The 19,275-nt window shown below is 38.5% G+C and overlaps 1 protein-coding gene across 4 annotated transcripts; it reads right to left on the reverse strand.

Moving 5' to 3' along the window:
- Positions 1–261: 261 nt before the first annotated feature.
- LOC115626665 (rho-associated protein kinase 1) lies at positions 262–17,702 on the reverse strand. Of its 4 annotated transcripts, none has more exons than XM_030522084.1 (11): positions 16,566–17,702; positions 16,384–16,417; positions 16,174–16,294; positions 8,395–8,540; positions 5,449–8,325; positions 4,591–4,865; positions 4,194–4,387; positions 3,939–4,132; positions 3,086–3,191; positions 2,778–3,002; positions 262–451 (listed from the first exon to the last, which is right to left on the reverse strand). In XM_030522084.1, the coding sequence occupies exons 3-11, from the start codon at positions 16,194–16,196 to the stop codon at positions 328–330; spliced, it is 4,164 nt and encodes a 1,387-aa protein (XP_030377944.1). In that variant the 5' UTR covers positions 16,197–16,294; positions 16,384–16,417; positions 16,566–17,702; the 3' UTR covers positions 262–327. The 4 variants fall into 4 exon arrangements, with proteins under 4 accessions (XP_030377944.1, XP_030377945.1, XP_030377946.1 ...); XM_030522085.1 differs by having other exon boundaries at positions 264–451; positions 4,194–4,360; positions 16,566–17,701; XM_030522086.1 differs by lacking the exon at positions 262–451 and adding an exon at positions 1,589–2,450 and having other exon boundaries at positions 16,566–17,700.
- Between the last annotated feature and the right edge of the window lie 1,573 nt (positions 17,703–19,275).

The following is a 19,275-nucleotide window of genomic DNA, read 5'->3' on the forward strand; positions in this document are numbered from 1 at the left end:
ATACTGTTTCCTTTCCAGCTTGATTTAAAAATGCTATGGAATTTTGTTGTGTCCAGTGAATTTCAACCAAAATACATACATATAAGCATTCAATACTGATTGTGATTGTTACAAATCGTCTTTATTAGTTTCTCAGTTCATCAGTTATACCGTTCTTAAGTTCGATTCTAGCATTACAGATCGTTACAGATCTTACAGTCAAAGTAACTATATTATATTTGAATACAAAAATACGCGAGTTCATCCAAAATCTGATGCTAAGACTTTTATTATTCTTCGCTATACATATTTAAATGCAATGCTTTGCGATTGGAGTTTTGTTTTTCATTATTCAGCAAACAGATGGTTCCTAAAACTGCTGAGTAGGCGATTGGTCAGTCTCATTGTTTGAATGTTTCTCGATTGCTGTTGCTTGATCAGTGATGGAGAGCTGTGGGAATTGCTGCTGCAGCTGCGTGCAAAAAACAAAACAAACGAATTGGTAAACGAAGGAAAAAATGGGAAAAGTAAGAAATAAACATTGAAAAGTATACTCGTAAATTAAAATTTGAATTTTATACACATTACTTTATTTTTATCGAAATTACATGTAATTACGTTTAAAGTAGATATAGAATTAAGCATCGTAATACAAAATTATAAGATATAAAGCAGCGCTCGAATAAAGTATAAGTAATTCGTTTTGAACTGAAGAAAATGCTGAATGTTTTTTGTATTGATATGCATACTCGTTCTATGAATTTTCTATCTTTCTTTTGTTTTTTTTTTTTTTAAATGTTTTTGTTTCGTATTTGTGAGAGAATGTGGATTTTGTTTATGCATAAAATGGACTAACAACATAAACATACACAGAGTGTTCCGTTTAAACGCATAGGCACTACCATTAAGTCTAAAGAAGCGAAAGCACAAATGTTTTCGTATTCGTGTTTTTAATAAATAGGCGCACAGCACAAAAAATGAAGTAAAATCGAATGGAAATTTGAATGGAAAATAAACAAGAACGTAAAAGAAAGTAGCAAAAAAAATAAAATAAAAAGCTAAATCATCGAATATTCAATTTTAAAATGTTCAATAATAAATTCATGATTTGTTAGAGCAGCGACTCGCCTTCCCTAGACACATCCAATACATAATTATGCATACATACTATATACTCAGCATAACACATCGTACATACATATTACAGCGTCAACCGCACATTACAGGCGCGTACATAGTTGAGGCAATAGAAAAATAAATAATTTGTTTAGCTTAAACTAGACACATTTGATATTTGATATTTAATACTTAGATGTAGCCTTCTCATAATACAAAAAAAATTACATACAACATTTGTATAATAAAGGTAAGAAACGCATGCCATTGGCTCCTCCTCATATATGTATGTATGTATACAAGTATATGTAGTATGTGTGTGTGTGTGTGTGTGTGTACATTTGTATATGTTTATGATATGACAGCATTTATTGCTTTAATTTCTTTTACTAACTGACATTTCGTTAAATGGAATTCACGTTAAAGCTTTGTAAACTTGTTTCTTTCGCTTTCGTTTTCGTATCGTTTGTCTTACTTTTCTTTTTTTCTTTTCTTTTTGCTTTATATCGAGTTACAGTAAAAAGTAACTCACATTTCGATTATTACACTTCTTACTTCTTAAAGAACATGTTTCGTTTCCTCAATTACAATTCATACATCTTGCATAGCCTAATTACACATTAAACTAAAAGGCATTAAATGTTTAGAAATTGGATTGCTTTTTCGATTTGTTATTGTGCTGCACATTTATTGGCTTAGCTGTTTCTCGCGACTTATAAATTAGCAGAAATTAAAATTGCTTACAAAACAAATGTGGGGGGCGGCCATCATAAAAATTACAACTAAATGACAGACTATTTTCTAAAAAAATATAAAGTACTTTTCATCTTATTATTATTTATATGATTATTAATATTATTTTCTTTAAATGGAAGTTCTTTTTGTTTTTTCGAAATTGACATTAGCAATAGTTAGTTACACTTATTGTTCTTTTCTTTCGTTTCGTTTTTATTTTTGATTGTTGTTAATAAAGCGTTGTTATGTTGGTTGCTTTACACATTTTAATTAAAGTTTAGTAGTAAGTTAAACAAACCAAAAAAATTGTATAGGCGCGTTTGCAAGTAGCGATAAATTAAGTAAACGTAAGAGGTTATGAATATAATATATATGTATATATATGTATATATAAACATTAGATATACATGTAGTTTGTAAAGCAGTCTAAAAACGAGAAGACAACTTTCTAGGCCACTTCTATGTTTCGAGCTCTCTCTTTCTCTTTCTCTGTTTGTTTCTGTTTCTGTTTCTTTCTCTCTATCTCTTCCTCTCATTGCTTCAACGAAGAGTTGGCCGGCAGCGTTGCGGAGCGTTGGACATTGACCGCATAGGGTTTGTAGGCGGATCGAGTTGACTGGCTGCAGGCGTATTCGGATGTATATATGTATATATATACATATATGTATGTGTGTGTGTATATATATGTGGATGAATATGATTTATTGTTGACACCACATGATTATTGAGTATTAGCATGCGTTAATGATTAATAAATCGCATTACGATCGGAGCGGACGGTAGCGAGCGTGAACGAGAGCGCAATGGGGAAGAAACAAAGAGATAACAACAAATTAGCACAAACACAAAGAGACGAAAAAAAACACACATATGTATAGTAGTATATGGAAGGAAGAAGCCGGAGATAATATGTTTTGATTGCATGCTAGATGGCATCCTCGCTTTACCTAGGTGAGATTTTGCTGCCATCTGTGCTATTGTTGTTGGAGGAATTCGCCTTATATCCACTCTTTTGGATACGCTTCAATAGACGCGCCACCCACAGCGATTGCTCCTCCGGCGTGCTGGCGAGCAGCAGCATATCACGTGCGCTTCGCGGATCGTGATGCAGTTTGCAGGGCGCCAGCGGATCGTGCTTGTCCACATGCTCCTTGTGTATCTTATTGCGGCATCTGTGGGACGAGCACAAATAACATTAGTAGAAAAGTATGGTTCGGATTCAAATACACGTATATACATATATTGTTCCATTTACCTCTTGCATTCGTACGCCGCCGGCGGCTTAAACATGTGCCACAGCGGCTTCGGACACACCTCACAGGCCGTGGGCATATGGTAAGTAATGTGCACGAACTCGTGACCTATAAACACAAATACATAAACATTATTCGGAGGCAATGCTTAACGGGTTAGAAAACAATTGAATTTCAGGCATTTTCAGTTAACATCTAGATGCTTGTGTTCATTTTCAGATATGTCCTATAACGCAAACACAAAATAAAGGGGGACCTTTTAGAATCCGTTGCTTAGCTGCATTAAGATGAAGCTCTTTAAAACGAAATGCGTGACTAGTTTTGAATCAGATATTGTAGACCCTTTTCTAGCTCACACTTCCCAAATAAGGCCAATGGACCCAATAGTTTATAATTAGAGCTTGATATTGAATCAGTTAATTATCGTTATGTAAAGACCCTGATAATGCTACGAGCAAATTCAATTCGACCTTAACTTTTGTATTTTTCATATTCGCTTTATCATTAAATTGATCTTTTAATGTGCAAGGAATATAGGCGGAGGATCGGGTAAAAATGTGTGACATTTATGTCAATAACAATAATGTTATATTTTCAAGAAGTTTTCAGTTCTCTGAAGAATACATATATAACATTTTTGGGAACAATATCATGATGTGCTATTGCTTGTAAATTGAAATGTGACTGGATATTAATTAGATATTATTATAATTTGAATAGATTTCTCCTTCTTAGGCTTTTCTAGCTTATAAGATGCTTTTTATAATTTTTATATATTTTCCTCCTATGTCGACAGTCAATGTTTGTTGACATAAATAAATAAATTAATTTAAAATGAATAAATAAAAAGCATACCCTTGTGTATGATGGTGCCTGGTCGCTCCTCATTGCTGCTGCCGTGCAGGACGCTTACATCCAATTGACTTTGCTCATCGGGACGATGTGAGGCGCCTTCACCGGCATAGAGCAGCTGAAAGATGCGCGGTATCTCTTTGGCATCGGCACGTATGACATCGCCTTGTGTGACCGACCGCACATGATAGACTTTGCTGTTGGGAGAACGGTGGCATCAGTTTGGATGACGGCGAAATGTTGTGGGGGAATACTCACCTCAGATCCAGTATAAGAACCGCATCGGTTGTGTTGTGCTTGTCGATGTCCGAGTTGTAGAAAATGATTTTGCGAGATGAGACAATCACGTATTGGCGCTTCCAGCCATGGCCGCGACGACGATTCTGTTTATTTGGCACGCTCAGCCAGCCCTCAAAGACCGAGTCCTGTGTGAGTGAGAGCAGAGATGAGTGCTAATGGTGTGAGAGCGACGTATTCGAAGTGACAATCACGAAATGGGAAAGAAGAGCAGAGCAAAGGAAGAAGAGCAAGATTCTTGTGTTATGTGTGTTCGTGTTGGTGGATATTGATGGTGTATGTTTGTATTTGTGTGTGTGTGTAGGTGTCTTAATGCAAACTCTCCGCAACGATTGTTCATGTTTATTTTTGTTGTTACCTGACTATCCTCCGGATCATTGTCCGCCGACGAAAGGGAGGCCGTCTCATTCAACTTCGACTGCAAATGCTCGATTTCAGTGGCCTTGCAATCAATCTCCATGATCATCTTGTGCTTCAACTGCTGCTCCTCTGCGGTTTGTTGTTGGAGGTCCTGATGCTTAAGTAACAGCTGATTGTATTTGTCCCGCTCTTGCGAGAGCTCCTGCTGTAAACGACGCATCTCCTTCTCCTTTTTGCGCAGTTCGGCAGTTGAGCGCGCCTTGCTCTTTTGCTCTGTGATGTAAAAAGATGCGATCAATCATATGTTATAATAATACTTTGTTCTTTTAGCAGACTTTAAACTAAAGTCTGAAGTTTTTGCTTGGCTTGAGACGTGATTCAAATCCGAAATTACAAGTTATCTGTCTCTTTTGTAACAAAAATCAATCAATCAATCAATTAATCAATCATAATCATATAGGGCTCAACTTTGTTGAGAACTTAAATCTTCGTCTCAGGCTGATAGAATAGACTTCTTTGTTCTTTTAGCAGACTTTAAACTAAAGTCTGAAGTTTTTGCTTGGCTTGAGACGTGGTTCAAATGCGAAATTACAAGTTATCTGTCTCTTTTGTAACAAACATTAATCAATCAATCAATTAATCAATCATAACACGCTGTCTAGAGCCGAATATAGTGCTCAACTTTGTTTAAAGCTTAAATCTTCGTCTCAGACTGATAGAATAGACCTCTTGTGGTCATAATTTCTTCTTCTAAGTGTTACAAACTTACACACCAGAAACAATAGACCCTGTCATCTTTCAGTTATGGGTATATGAAGAACTAAACTGAATGGAAGCAAGAAGTATATATGCTTACTTTGCAAATCGGAATCGCGCCTGTTCATGACCTCTGCCAGTTTGTTGACAGCCACCTGCTTTAGCAGCATCTCGTTCTTGCACTTATCCTGAAGCTTAACGATTTCCTCGTCCTTGGCAATGCGCGACTGCAACATCTCATCCTGCTGCTTCTTGTGCTGTTGGATCAGGTCCTCCAATTCCTTGGCCTTGAGGCTGAGCTTCTTGTGGACTTCTGCTTCACTCTCCTTGACCGTGGCCAATGCGGCCTCCTTGGCATTAATCTCATTGCGATGCTTCATTTTGAAGTCCTTCAGCTCAAGCTCCTTGATGGTCTTCTCCTTCTCTAAATCAGCCACTGTCTCCTCGGCAATGGATCGAGCGAGTGCCTCGGAATCGGCACGCGCCACTGCCACCTGTACTTGGTGCTTCAACGAAACGCGTTCCTCCTCAAGATCTTCAATCTTGGACAGACGTTCGGCACTCTCCTCGCGATTCTCGTTGGCCTGAGTTTTATACAGTCGTGAGAAGCATTGTTCCGCCTCAAGTTGCGCCTGCAGTTCACGATTATTTGCCAACGCCTCATGATGTGTGCTCTTTAGTTGCGTGAGATCCTCCTCAAAGCGACGCTTGGCCTCACGTTGCACTCCCAGTTCCTTCTGAAGCTGATTCTCGCGCGAGCGCAAATGCGCCACTTCGGAGCTGTGCAAACTCAGCTCAGAGAGCAGCGAGTTGCGTTTACTGTGCTCCTGCTCCAGCTGGGATTGAAGGGCGGCCACCTTCTCGGATTCCTGCCGATATTCTCCCTCTAGTTTTTGCAAACGCAGTTGGATCTGACGATAGTCTACGGACAGCATGTTAAGTTGGCGTTCTTTCTCCTGCGAATTCTGATCGGCCTTAAAGCGGGCCGACTTTTCTTCGTTGAGCTTTGACTGCAGCGCCTTCACCTCCTGCAGATTGGCCTCCTCACGCGATACCAAGCGCGACTTTTCGGTCTCCTGATGAGCCTTCACCTCCTGCTGATAGCGACCCTGCGCCGCCTTTAGCTCAAAGTCTAGGCTCGCGTTCGTCTTCTCCAACTCGCTTATTTTCTCGAGCAGCACACGATTATCCTCTTGTGCCTTCTGTTCACGTTGGAGCGTGCGCTCAATGTCATTGGAGAGCGTTTGCATTTTGTTCTCGGCCTCCTTGTGCAACTCCTTCAATTGCGATCGCATGTTCTTCTCCTGCACGACTTGCGCCTGTAGCTCCGCGTTCTCCTGGCCCAGCTCCTCTTTGTGCTTCTGCAGGGTGTCGATAATGTCAACCATGTCGCTCACCTTCTCCTCGTGCGTCTTAAGCGTGAAGCCGAGCTCTGCGTTTTGCTTCTTCAGCTTTTGTGTGTGCTCCGTTTCGTTTTTGAAATTCTCCTCCATCTCTGCCAGTTGTTTCTCCAGCAAGGTCACCTTCTCATTGATGTTTATCTCGCGAGTGCGTGTCTTCTGCTCATTCTCTAAGTTACGCTGGGTCTCAACGAGCAGCGCCTCTGTCTTCTTGCGTAACTCAATCTCCTGCTCCACCTTCTGCATGGCCACTTTATAGTTATGCTGGCGTAGTGCCAGATCCTTCTCGTATTCGGTCGCAATTCGTTGCAACTCCGCCTCGCGCTTTGTACTCAGCTCGATTTGCTGTCGCAGGTTGGTGTCCTGCTTTTCTAACGCTTCGGCGCGACTTCGTTCGCGTTCCAACAGCGCCTCCAAACGCTTTAGCTCATTGGAATTGGACGGCCTGTGCCTGTGATTGTGGCCATGATTGTTGCTCGCATTAGCAGCATTTGAGGCCGACTCTTTTGCTTCCGCATCCACAGTGTCGCTGGATAGGAGCTGATAGTCGCCCGTATAAGTGAAGCCAATGAAGGGCAAGTGATTGCCATCGAAGGTTTTTGGCACTGGGAACATCTCCTCCGGTTTCTCATCGCGTTCGATATCCTCGAAGTTGCGTGTATCATCATCCGACGAGAGCTCTGGTACCACCGGTGGCACACTTTCGCGTATATTATCAAAGGACCACAGATCGTTGCGGAAGAACGGGTGCGCCTTTATCTCATCGATTCCGTAGCGTCCTAGGCGCTGTGTGCGATCTGTTAGAAAGGCGCGAATCAGCGCCTTTGCATTCTCGCTAATTTCCACTTCCGCCGGAAAGCTCAGCGAGTTCTTGTGATCCATAATCTTGCCATATGTGCCAACCAGTGAGTCGGCATAAAAGGGTGTCTCACTAAAGAGCATTTCGTACAGAAATATGCCCACAGACCACCAATCACATTCGCGCCCGTACTCATTATCCACACCCTGCGACTGCAGCACCTCAGGACTAATGTAGTCGGGTGTGCCGACCGCATTGCTGGACACCACCTGGCCGTTTGCGCCCATACGCATACAGGTTCCGAAATCAGCAAGCTTCAGATGGCCGTAGCGGTCCAGGAGCATGTTGTCCGGCTTCACGTCGCGGTGCACAAAGCCCATATTGTGTATGGTGTCTAGAGCCAACACCACCTCCATCGTATAGAATATGGCCCACTTCTCGGGTATCTCGTAGTCACTCATGAGCGATACAATGTCGCCGCCGGGCATAAAGTCCATCACCATGTAGAGGTATTTTGTGTCCTGGAAGGCAAAGTGCAGCTGGACAATCCACTCGGAATTGGCATGCGCCATTATGTGACGTTCTTCCCAGAAGAATGCAGAGTCCGGTCGCTTCATCATCTCGAATTTGGACAGCCGCTTCATGGCGTACACCTGACTGGACGATTTGTGTCGCACCAGCTGTACTTCGCCAAAGGCGCCGGCGCCAATTAACTTGATGAAATCAAAGTCCTCCACATTCATTCGCAGCTGATTGATGCGTTGGGCCACCGGCTTATCTGTTGAGAAAGTGGCACGCGCATATAATAGTGAATAATTAGATACATCATATTTACTTGGCTACTTACATTTTGATGCATATTGTTCGATGTTTTTAAGGCGCTTCAGCGACTCGTGATCGCAGTCGCTAACGAGTGCCGATACCGTATCCAGCAGGCAGTCCACATTGCATATGCTGTAGGGATCACGCATATTCTGCTCGAGCGTCGTCGCTCTGTACAATATGTAGATGGGAAAGGTTTACCAATTGTACTAAATATTTATTCAGTTCAGGTGATGATATATCCCGTGTATGATAACGAGCAAAATGATAAATGGCTCAGCAACTGCCCCACAAATCAGATCAACTGAATATCAGTACAAAAACAAGCTGACAACTTTTTATTTGGGGGGTCGCTTAGCTCTACTAAATTGAAAAGCAATAGTCAGGTATATAAAGTATAGTTACATATCTATAATTGTTTAACTTTAGGCTAACCAAGCTAGTAAGTAACCCATGTATTGGTGATCCCTAGCTTTACACGTGTTTTATTGCCGAGCTTGGCTCGATTTCAATTTATTTGTAAATCAAATGAAATGCAGTTATTTTATTATTATTAATATGCCTATTTATTAACAACACAGAACATTTTTCTCTAAAGTTGATGTGAAAAATGTCGGTTCTAAGCAGATACACAAAAACTATATTTTGGAATGGCATTGTAGTGACGTCAAAGACCCAAGCATTATTAAAGACAAAACAAAAGCACATTTAAAAAAAGGAACGTCATTTCCTCTTATTAGTATGTGGGGGGATCCATAATTTGAAGAGCCAGAGCGCGTTTCTTAAAAACAAATACGCAGTATTATTCACTGGCCATTACGCATGCATATACTTGTATATGTACGTATGTGAACTGTAATATCATTTCCATTTAAACAGTTAATTTTCGAATGACTCAGGATGTAGGTAGGCCAAGAATTAGTTTCCAAACTGACTAGACTAACTGGCAACCAATCGTTTGGAATGCGGCTATCACACATTTGTGTTTAATGAGTCAACTATCCCCATCTAGGTACCTAGGTACAAAGAAATCATAAAGTCTGACAAAGAGAAAATAAACGTGCGATCCAAACAATACGCAGTGCAGATTGCCTAAAAAGTATGTGCATTATTATAGTCTGAGAGAAACATTCGATTCGATTTCTTCGAAATAAATAAAATAATTATAAATGTGTTATTATTATAGACCATGGATATTACACTAAATAGGTACAAGTTGGAGCTATTTTATAGAGCTGAAGATTTGCGTCATATGTGCCTGCAAAATAAGTGTTTTAAATGATGCTCGAACTACACTTTTGCGTAATCTAATCTTTTGAGAATCTAATTAATTGTTTCAATTAATAATACTGCACCGACCGGCTTGCCTTAATTGGCTTGGAGAATCTATATTTAGTTAATTAAGCTATCAATCCAAAGGCAAACAAATCGTATATATACTTACATACATACGTATGTATGTAGCTATAAACATACATACATACATATGTATGTATGTACGAGTGCATGTTCATAGTTTCAATACAAAATTGGGTCGTCCAATTCATAATCTGGCTTCGAAAATTAATGGCAAATAAAGCGTGATAGACCAGCCAGACCAGGCAATTCAAGCAACAATAATCACACCTTTGGCCATCATCATAAAAAAGTTAGCCACATGTATGTAGACAGAAGAAGCACCGAGCAGAGACAACAAAACAAAACAACGATAACAACACAGTAAAGCAGCAACCATAACCACAACATTATCAACTGCATTGGCACAATTCTTGTATCTCAGAACATTGTGGTTGTTTCTTCTCTCTGCTTCTTTTTAATATGCATTTTGCACAAACACATGCACACACACACACATCGTATGTTTTCTGTGCGTTGTTTAAGCGAAAGAGATAGAGAGAGTCTAGAGAGAGGGAGTGAGAGAGAGCGAAATACTGTAAGCGCAACGGAGTTTGCGAATGAGGGGGCCGAGAGCCTTGACTTTTTATCGCAACTCTCTGTTGACTTTTTGATAAAATGACAGTAGCCGCCACACGCTCGCATTCAAATATATATATATATATATATATATATTATATGTACATATGTACGAGTACATACTATACATGCACACATGCATATACATGTGTGCATTACCGTATTTTCTAATAAAGGCCTTCGCTTCGTTGTTAGTTCAATTGCATATCTTCGAAATTGGCAAAACAGGTCTTTATTTACCCGATATTTTTGTGCTACTTATGTACATACTTGCATACATATTTTATTTATGTATATCTGATGAATATATACATTTCTATCAAATCCACATTTAAGCCGAAAGAACCGAAGTCAACATTTAATGCTTTCATAGGGATTTATAATATTTTAAAACGAATTTAAAGACCACCTTCCTATGAAACTATTCGACAATATTTTTAGAGTCAGAAATTCAATTATGTACTCTATTATTTGCTGTGCAAATATGTTTTTATGTAAAATCCCAAGGGAGACCTCGTCCGGTAATGTTCCAAACAGTTGAAAACAAAAAAAAAAATTGAATTAAGTACATATGCACAAAAATAACAGTCAAACTGATATGAAAAGACGTCGAATGGTATGCACCCTAGGTTTCAGAAAAATATGGTTGATTTGGAGCTCTCTAAGCTAAACATGTTGATGCCAAAAGTTGGGCCAGTTGAGTGAGGAATTGTTGAAGTAAAACTTCAATAACTCTCGAATGTGTATACACGTATGTACCTTTGATAAAATCACAAATGAGACCACAAGAGATTTTTTTTACAACCACATCAAAATTTAATAGAAATTTTGTTGATGTGTACACTCGTCGTTGGTATTGAAAAATAATAACAATAATCAGAACAACCAATGGCTTTTAGTTCTGCTCTCTCGCGACTCTCTTTTAAAACTACGGCCTTTGGGTTCTTGTGAATGAACTTCGAATGTTTGTTTAATGCTCATGTTTAAGCTCAGCCCCTCTGTCGGAAGTCTTTGCAGCTGCTTTCATTGAAAAATGAAGTAGAAGCACAATAATTGACAAGGTTGTCCGCACAGACCAAATAAAAAACTGCATCGAACCACTGACTGAACTAGCCGGGTGAATACCAGTCCGATTGACCGACTCTCTGTTATATATACATAGTAGTTTATGGCACAAAAATATTATGTTTTTTCGGTTAAATGAGCTTCCATTGACCTTACAACAAATTTCACAAGCAATCCTGTAGAGATCGGAATTTAAAAGTTTTCGTTTGATTTTTTTCTAAACTCTTATTTCTTGTTTACTAACCAACTGTATCTATTTCTATAACTTTCTTCCTGGATAATTTTCTAATGACTTTTCATATAGACAGCGGAAGTACAAGTTGAATACAAAACTTCCATTCTACGAGTATGTATCTAAATAGCGAGTTAGGAGAAATTCGCGAAGGAGGAGTTCGATATAGAGTTGTATAAAAATCTTCTAATAATAAAGATTTAAAAAAAAATTGAAATGCATACTAGAAAGTCTAAACGTCAAATGTGTTGCATATATACATATATTATAATGCTTCACCTCTGATTTGATAACAAATTCGAAACTATATCATACAATTATATGTAAGAGTGAATGGTACAATAAAGTCTATATAAATTAAATTAAAAATATATAATAAAAAAATATAAGATTAAATAAAAAAAGATAAATGTGAGATCTTTTGGAAATTTAAAATGTTGTCAACAAATTTATATCTTTATAATTAAGAGTTATAAGTATCCTAAAGAAATGGAAAGGGCTCAATAAATATACACTTTCAATTTTTGAAAACTTAGAAAATGTCTAACTTCATAATGAAAGAAAAACTTTATTAAACTGTTAAGGAAATCCAGTTAATATTCCTGAAGTGGCAAAATATTGAGTGGTCTGTCACGTACATATGTATATGTATATATTAATATATATTTCGTATGTATGCATGTACTTATATACTTATGCATTTATTTATTGTTTATTATGGAGGCTACAAATTAGAGCCGCGTAACTAGGCATAACAAATGGCAGGCGATAAAGTGCTGACACACTGACAGAGGAGAAGCGACAGACAGGGGGCAGAGGAGTGACAAAAGACCAGGCGACGAGAAGTTGGCAGTCGACAGCGAAAAATTGATACTAAGGTGTTTGAATTGTTGTGATTTCATCATTGCCACATACGGCATGACAAAACTGACAATTGAAAAATGAAAAAAGCCAAAGAACAGCAATAATAGAAGCAGCAACAACAACAACTGACACAAACGAACGAACTTGAAAAAGTGGAATTTTTAAAATTCGGTGATATTTTTGTTGTTGTCGAAACTGCAATAAGTTCGCAGCAGCAACAACATAATTATATGAACAACCTACAGTCGAAATAGAAACATACTTAAATAATATTCAATCGTGTCTCAGTAAAAATCAAATTTACATTTTTTAATGATATTCCTATCCTTGTCGATGTTTGATTAAAGAAGAACAGATGTCGATGTACATTTCAAGTTACTATAATTTAAATTCATTAGAGATGTACTTAGTTATTCATACATAAGTTCATACCTACAAAGACAATATAATGAATCGTCGCACATAGAAGTATTTTAAAAAAGAGGAAGCTCTAAACGGATGGTCTGTACTGTGTTGTAACACTTAGCTACCGACAAGTAACATAGATCCTGACAGCCAAGCGGTGCTTAAGGCACTTGATGCCAACTGTAGAGTCATTACTGACACCCGCAATTACCTTAACGAGCTAGCCCAGCAGGTCAGTGACAATCGGAAAATTGAGGGGAACTGCATTTGCAGACAAGCTGGCCATTCCTCCCTCCAAGGAAGAAATCGGTAAGCCACTAATCTCACACAGAGCCAGCCCCGCTGGGAGAACACAAATTTGTGTGTTCTAGTAAGACTCAGGCTGACTGCTTTTGGGCAGCCCTTCCCAAATGATCTCATAGACATAATAATAATAATGGAGATTATGGAGGTATACACCTAATTCTGTTTTTACACATGTAAAACCGTGTAAAGAAGTCATTGACCATATGTTATTTTAAATCGTGCTAAATGGAATAATGTCGTGTAACTATATATAAAAAGTTTAATTTTCGAACCGTGTAAAAACAGAATTAGGTGTATATTCATTAACAATACCGGATGGTTGAAAGTGATATCACAATGGGCACTTTTTGGGCCTTAGTGCCGGAATGTGAACCATCGTTCCAGCAATCTCAACCTAAACCAAACTAACATAGAAGAGCAAACAGTTGTTCATTAACTGTAAAGTTATTTCTTGTGGCAAATAAATCACATATTCTACAGACTATGATAAAATGCAGGTACATATGGTACATTTATACTTAGTCTTTAGGCATTGCAAACATACTTGTATATGAATCAGATCCATTATTGAACGATAGTCTACAAATTTATCAAAAGTTGATATAATCTGATAAAAAGATGACCTACTCTTTGTCATAGTGCTTAAAAAAAGTGAGATCTCAAATCCCCTTCTTGGTGTGAAAGCATTAAAAAAAAGGAAGCCCTTTAAATACTCTGTTGAGAAATGCGATTTGTGCACATATTTTATTTTAGCAATACTTAGAACCAGGTCTTTAGAAAAGACCACCAAGAAAGTACTCTTACAATTTTACATGAACTTTGAAAATAAGTTAAACCGACCATCCAATTATTAATTAGTTATTAAAGTCAAATGCTATGAAGTGCAACTGAATGTTTATTTTCGCACCAACAAGTTTTCCTCCTATATACCCAATGTTTTGGAAAATAAGTGCATAATAAATTGCAAAAAAAAAAAAAAAAAAAACACGACACGACTATAGTACATATTCGTATGTAAATTGTTTCTCGTACACACTCGCACATGCACAGAGATGGCGGAGGCAATTAAAATGTGCCACAATAAAAATAGGTAATAAAATTTGAGAATTTTGAATTTTCAATCTTTGCTGGCTGCATTGTTGAGATGATGATCGCGATGGCGATCAAGATAAAGATGATGGCGAAGATCGCGAAAGGGATGAGGGGGGAAACGCGTACCGTTCCTGCTCAGTAAAGTGGCTGGCATCCATCGACGCACGCTGTGTGTTGGCCGCCGGAAGACGTACGGTGAATGGAATGGAATGGGACAGGACGGGATGGGGGTGAGGCGGTACCTATTGCCGCGCCATCATGGCGCCGACGACGCCAACACCAAATCAATTAGCAATTTGGTATGCACATTTAAAAGCATTTATTAGAGATGTTTTTTTCTATTATTATTATTATTAAAATTGTGTATTGTTGCTTTTGTTGTTTGTATATCTTGCAAATCGTTTGTAACAATTGCCGTTGCTGAAACGCGTTTCACGCATGCGATGCGCTCGCTGCGAACTGAAAATGCTTCGGCCTGCCTTGGAGCGTTTTGGGGCCTAAGTTTTTGGCATTGCGAACAAAAAAACAAAAACAAACATACATTAAATGAAATGCGAATGTGACGACTTGGATTTGAACGACCAAGTGAATTGGTTACAAATTTTAATGCGAAAATGGCAAATTTATTAAAAGTCGCCCGCCGGACGGTCAAGCGTTCAGCAGTCAACAGCCAGCCAGCCAGCATTTTGCTCACTCGCTTGTCAATTTGATTGCCGCACTGCTGATGTCGATGCCGCTGCTGTTGCTGCCGCAATCGCTTTGAAAAATTATTATGGAAGGTGTTTGGCACTGATGTTTTTGCTAAATTTGTTGAAGCTACAATATATGTATATACATTGTAGTAGACGACAGGCATTCCATGCTAGTGATGAAACCATCATAAGCTCAAAGCCTCCTTAAGGCACTCCCAACGATGCATCGATCCGTGAAGTTGCAAATTTGTAAACTCTGTTTGGATGGATTACAGAAACAGTGCGAACGCCTAGAATCAACGGCAACATTTCTCAGAAATCAGAAATCATCAATTGTACTCAGGGATAATTAGGTGAAATTTCCGTCTAAATGTTGTCCTAGAATTCAGTGTTTGAATACTGATTTTCGTGAAAACTTTTGTTCTCATAGAACATTATAGAAAACAGTCTCTTTATAATCAATTGTTATTATTATTATGATTTTGGGTTATTGGAACTATATTAAAAAGTGCATATATGTACATATGTCTGCAATCTTGGTTGGGACGACACAGTTATGGTATATACTAAATAGAGCACGATATTTTGCTCAGAAATACATAGATCAGATGTGGTGGTACCTCTAGTAACAACTTAAATTAATACTGAGATTCGTAATGTGACAAATTGTGGGTTTTTTATGCAATTCTTTTAAAAACTTTTAATACGCCTTCGTCACTAGGGATATTGTTTTTAGAAACAGAAGAGAATGACATGCGTATGAGCGTGAATGTGTGTGTATGTGCTTGTTCGTTTGTCTAACAAATCTTTTCAAATTTTTGTTTTCTGTTTGCTTTTGAGGTGACAATTAATTGAGCGCGCGCGGTTCTAAGGCGAAATGAGTTTCATGCGCCTTTTCCAAAATGGCCCGTTGACAGGTGAACGCTTGTGTGATTGTTTGTTGAACGCACAGCGCCACAGGTGGTTTGCTGCCCGATTGCCGCCTGGCTAGCTATGTAACTATGTTTTTGTTATTGTTAATGTTGTTGCTTTTTAATTCAGGCGTTGATTGAGGCTTCAGCTTATGAGTTAATTAAGCACGCATTTGCGCGACCGCCTATCTGATATCTAAATGTTGGAATGATAGGTCGTGGGCAGATAGACGGTTGAAGCTAAAGGAGAGCAAGACACTCACCGACGCCGCCTCTCCACATCCATGGCTAGCTGCTAATCCTAAACGATTATGGCCAAAAGCTGCAGCATGCAGCTGCTAAATATTCCTTGCGATGTGTGCCTTTGGAAGCAAAATGGTGATACTGCAAGATAATGAAATATACATAATGATTAATACATACATATACTTATTAAACATATATTATGTTAATGCATTTGTGTATCCATTTACCTGCTGGTCGTGTTTCCTTAGCTGCCGGCTTCAGCTGCAACGATAAATGATTGAATGCAATTAGTCGAACAATCATATTATAAGCATCAGAACAAGTTTAAGTAAGCAAGGCAACGAGTTGTGCCAAATTGAGAAATTATTTAATTAAGAGTTTATTTATTTGTGCGTTAATTTTCGCTTACCTGCAAAGTCAGCTAAATAAACACCAAGAACAGTAGCGGTAGCGGCAGCTCACTTACAAAAACGGCTGCGAACTAATCAAAATCAAAGCAATTGCAGCAATCGTTCGGAAGACGACTGCTCATGCGGCTGTGAGTTCAGGAAGCGCCGTTTCAGTAGCTAGGCGCTCTGATGGCCTGTGGCCAGAACACAGTCGATTTGTTAGATCTCCCTGTCCGCAGTGAATGAGAAGCTATGGCTGTGGCTTTTTGCGCAAACGCTCTTTGCACTACTCCACCTCCACCGCACTTATACAAATGCGCTCAGTGCGCACACACACACGCACACACACGTATGTATATATACTCAAATGCGCGATACTCCACTACACACCGCAAGCGCCACGCGCCCGCTCTGTTGTTGTTGCTGCCGATGATGAGGTCACGAGCGTCGTTGCGTCCGTAGTTGTTGCTGCTGCGGCTTTTGCAGCTTGTTATTGTAGTTGTTGCCTATCTGTGGCTTGTGTCAACAACCACTTGAGGATTTCTTAGCACTTTGCCAATTTGCCTCTGTATTTAGATTGCCGAAGTGGGCGTACTTGCCACCTGGTCGTCGGTCGTATCGGCAACGTCACATACGGCTACGGCGGGCATCAAAGCCGCGGCGCACTAGCACCTCTACCACCTTCTAGGTTGCCGCGGCTGCTGCTGTCTCCGTCTTCTTAGTCTTAGCCAATATCGCTACTCACTGTGTGTGTTGGTTCGTTTGGATGTTATATTTTAGGGTTTTTGGTACTAAAGCACTCGCAATCGCACACTCACTCACCACTCCAACAATTTTGTATGTTTATAGACAGCATAAACGCGCGTTTTTCTCAGTTTGTAAATCTGTACAATCAAAACTTGCACTTTTGTCTGGACAGCTAGGAAATGCTTTTTTTATTGTTAAAAATTTGTTGTAATTTTGCGCTGCTCTTCAACACTCACACACACATACACTTGCTTTCGTCGGACGCTTGCGTAGCAATGGTACAACAACAATAACAACCGCTCACACGTTCACGCTGCCGACGTGCGTCACTCACGGGGGCGCCAAAGGCGTTTGCGGCAGCCCAATATAGATCTATTCAGCTAAGCGGTAACCAAATCAATCAATTACAGAATTACTTTTAATTAAATGCTGCGCGTTGCACTTCTTCAATGTTGGCTGCGACAGTTGCGCGCAGTAGGGATGTAAAATGTACATCGGTGTATCGAACATATCGATTTTCGCTTTCGATGTAGCGATACTTTTTAGCACTTAATATTAATCGATACATCAACGTGTCTACTTGCAACATTTCTGTGGAATCATTAAGGTCTAGTAACCGCAACCGATCTGAAAATTTGTATTTATTGCTTAAAATGAGTTTAGTTTGAAATTATTTACCATGTACATATGTAACAGACAGAAGGAGGCATGTTCGACTTTGTTAACTTTAAACATACATATGTACGTATGTATGTACATACATACATATGTATATTCTAAATTAGAATGAAAAGTCGGGTCGATCTAGACAGTCTGTCCGTCCGCCTGGATGAACACTTGGTTTTCAGAAGTGGTTAAGTCCACCCTGTTCAATATTTGGTATGTAGACAGTCCTGGGTCCAAGGCAACACATGCTATTCGATTTTTTGAAATTTTATAAAAAAACAAGCTTTATCCGGTTTTTCTTTTAAAATTAGTAATTGGAATAATTTCTGGAATGCGCTTACACTGTCGCTAACACAAATCAAGTTTTATTCATATTTCTCTTGTTATATTATTCCGATAAATGGTTTTCTTTATTGCTTATAAATATTTAAATTTATATATTATTATTGATAGAGAATAAAATGAATGCAAGAATGAAGAAACATAAATTTTTCAGTTGAACAAAATGAAATCCTTCGAACTAAAATTGAAATATCGAAATGAATTGCAATGAGATTATTAGAATAAATAAGACTTTAGATAAGACATTATTAGAAAGGGATACTTACTTCTTATACTAATACTATATGTATGTATATACTTACTTTCTAAATACATACATTTGCTTTGTTGTTGCAAAATAAAATTTATAACAAAAATATACATACAAATAATTTAAAAATTACTGCATGAAAGCTTATTTTCATTCCGTAATGACAAACAAAACAAACAGCAGCAACATATAAACGGAACAGTTTTAGAGGGAGAGTTTCACGAGAAAGCGCCTTTAACATCAACAAATTCTACACTATTTTTATTGTTTGGCCGGCTCGAGGTCAGAGTAAGAAAAACCAATTTATTTAATTTTCTTTTCTTTTTCCGATATATTTCGGTTACGCCACGGTAACCGTCTTCAGGGCAATTATTTAAGCAAGTCTGCTCTGTTTGACTTGGAGTTACTAACTGCTAACGAGAATTTGAAGAAACGGCAGTAGCGATGGCAGTTTCAATAATATACTTAAGTATATTCAAACAGATAATCCAGCTGGCGCATTTTTTTGTTATATTTTTAAATACAACATACTTGTACGACTGTGGTGAACCTCCTGAAATAAAAGAAATTAGCTTTATGAAGGGGCGGTTTGGTTTCCAAATAAATTACCATGTGATTTATTTAATTAACAAATGCAAAATGTCTATGTATTTTTCCTTTCATTTTTAATTATCATACCGCATATATTTAATTATTTACATTATAATTAAATTAATTTTGCCAAC

The sequence above is a fragment of the Scaptodrosophila lebanonensis genome, unplaced genomic scaffold (genome assembly GCF_003285725.1).
Source record: "Scaptodrosophila lebanonensis strain 11010-0011.00,11010-0021.00 unplaced genomic scaffold, SlebRS2 tig00000089-arrow-pilon, whole genome shotgun sequence".
In the NCBI taxonomy this organism is placed as follows: Eukaryota; Metazoa; Arthropoda; class Insecta; order Diptera; family Drosophilidae; genus Scaptodrosophila; species Scaptodrosophila lebanonensis.

Coding starts and splice junctions, on each gene's coding strand:
- LOC115626665 (XM_030522084.1), bottom strand. CDS start 16,196: ATGGATGTGGAGAGGCGGCGTCG. Junction 4,866..5,448: donor GCGCGATTCCGATTTGCAAA/GTAAGCATATAT, acceptor TTTACATCACAG/AGCAAAAGAGCAAGGCGCGC. Junction 3,192..3,938: donor AGGCACCATCATACACAAGG/GTATGCTTTTTA, acceptor TTGTGTTTATAG/GTCACGAGTTCGTGCACATT.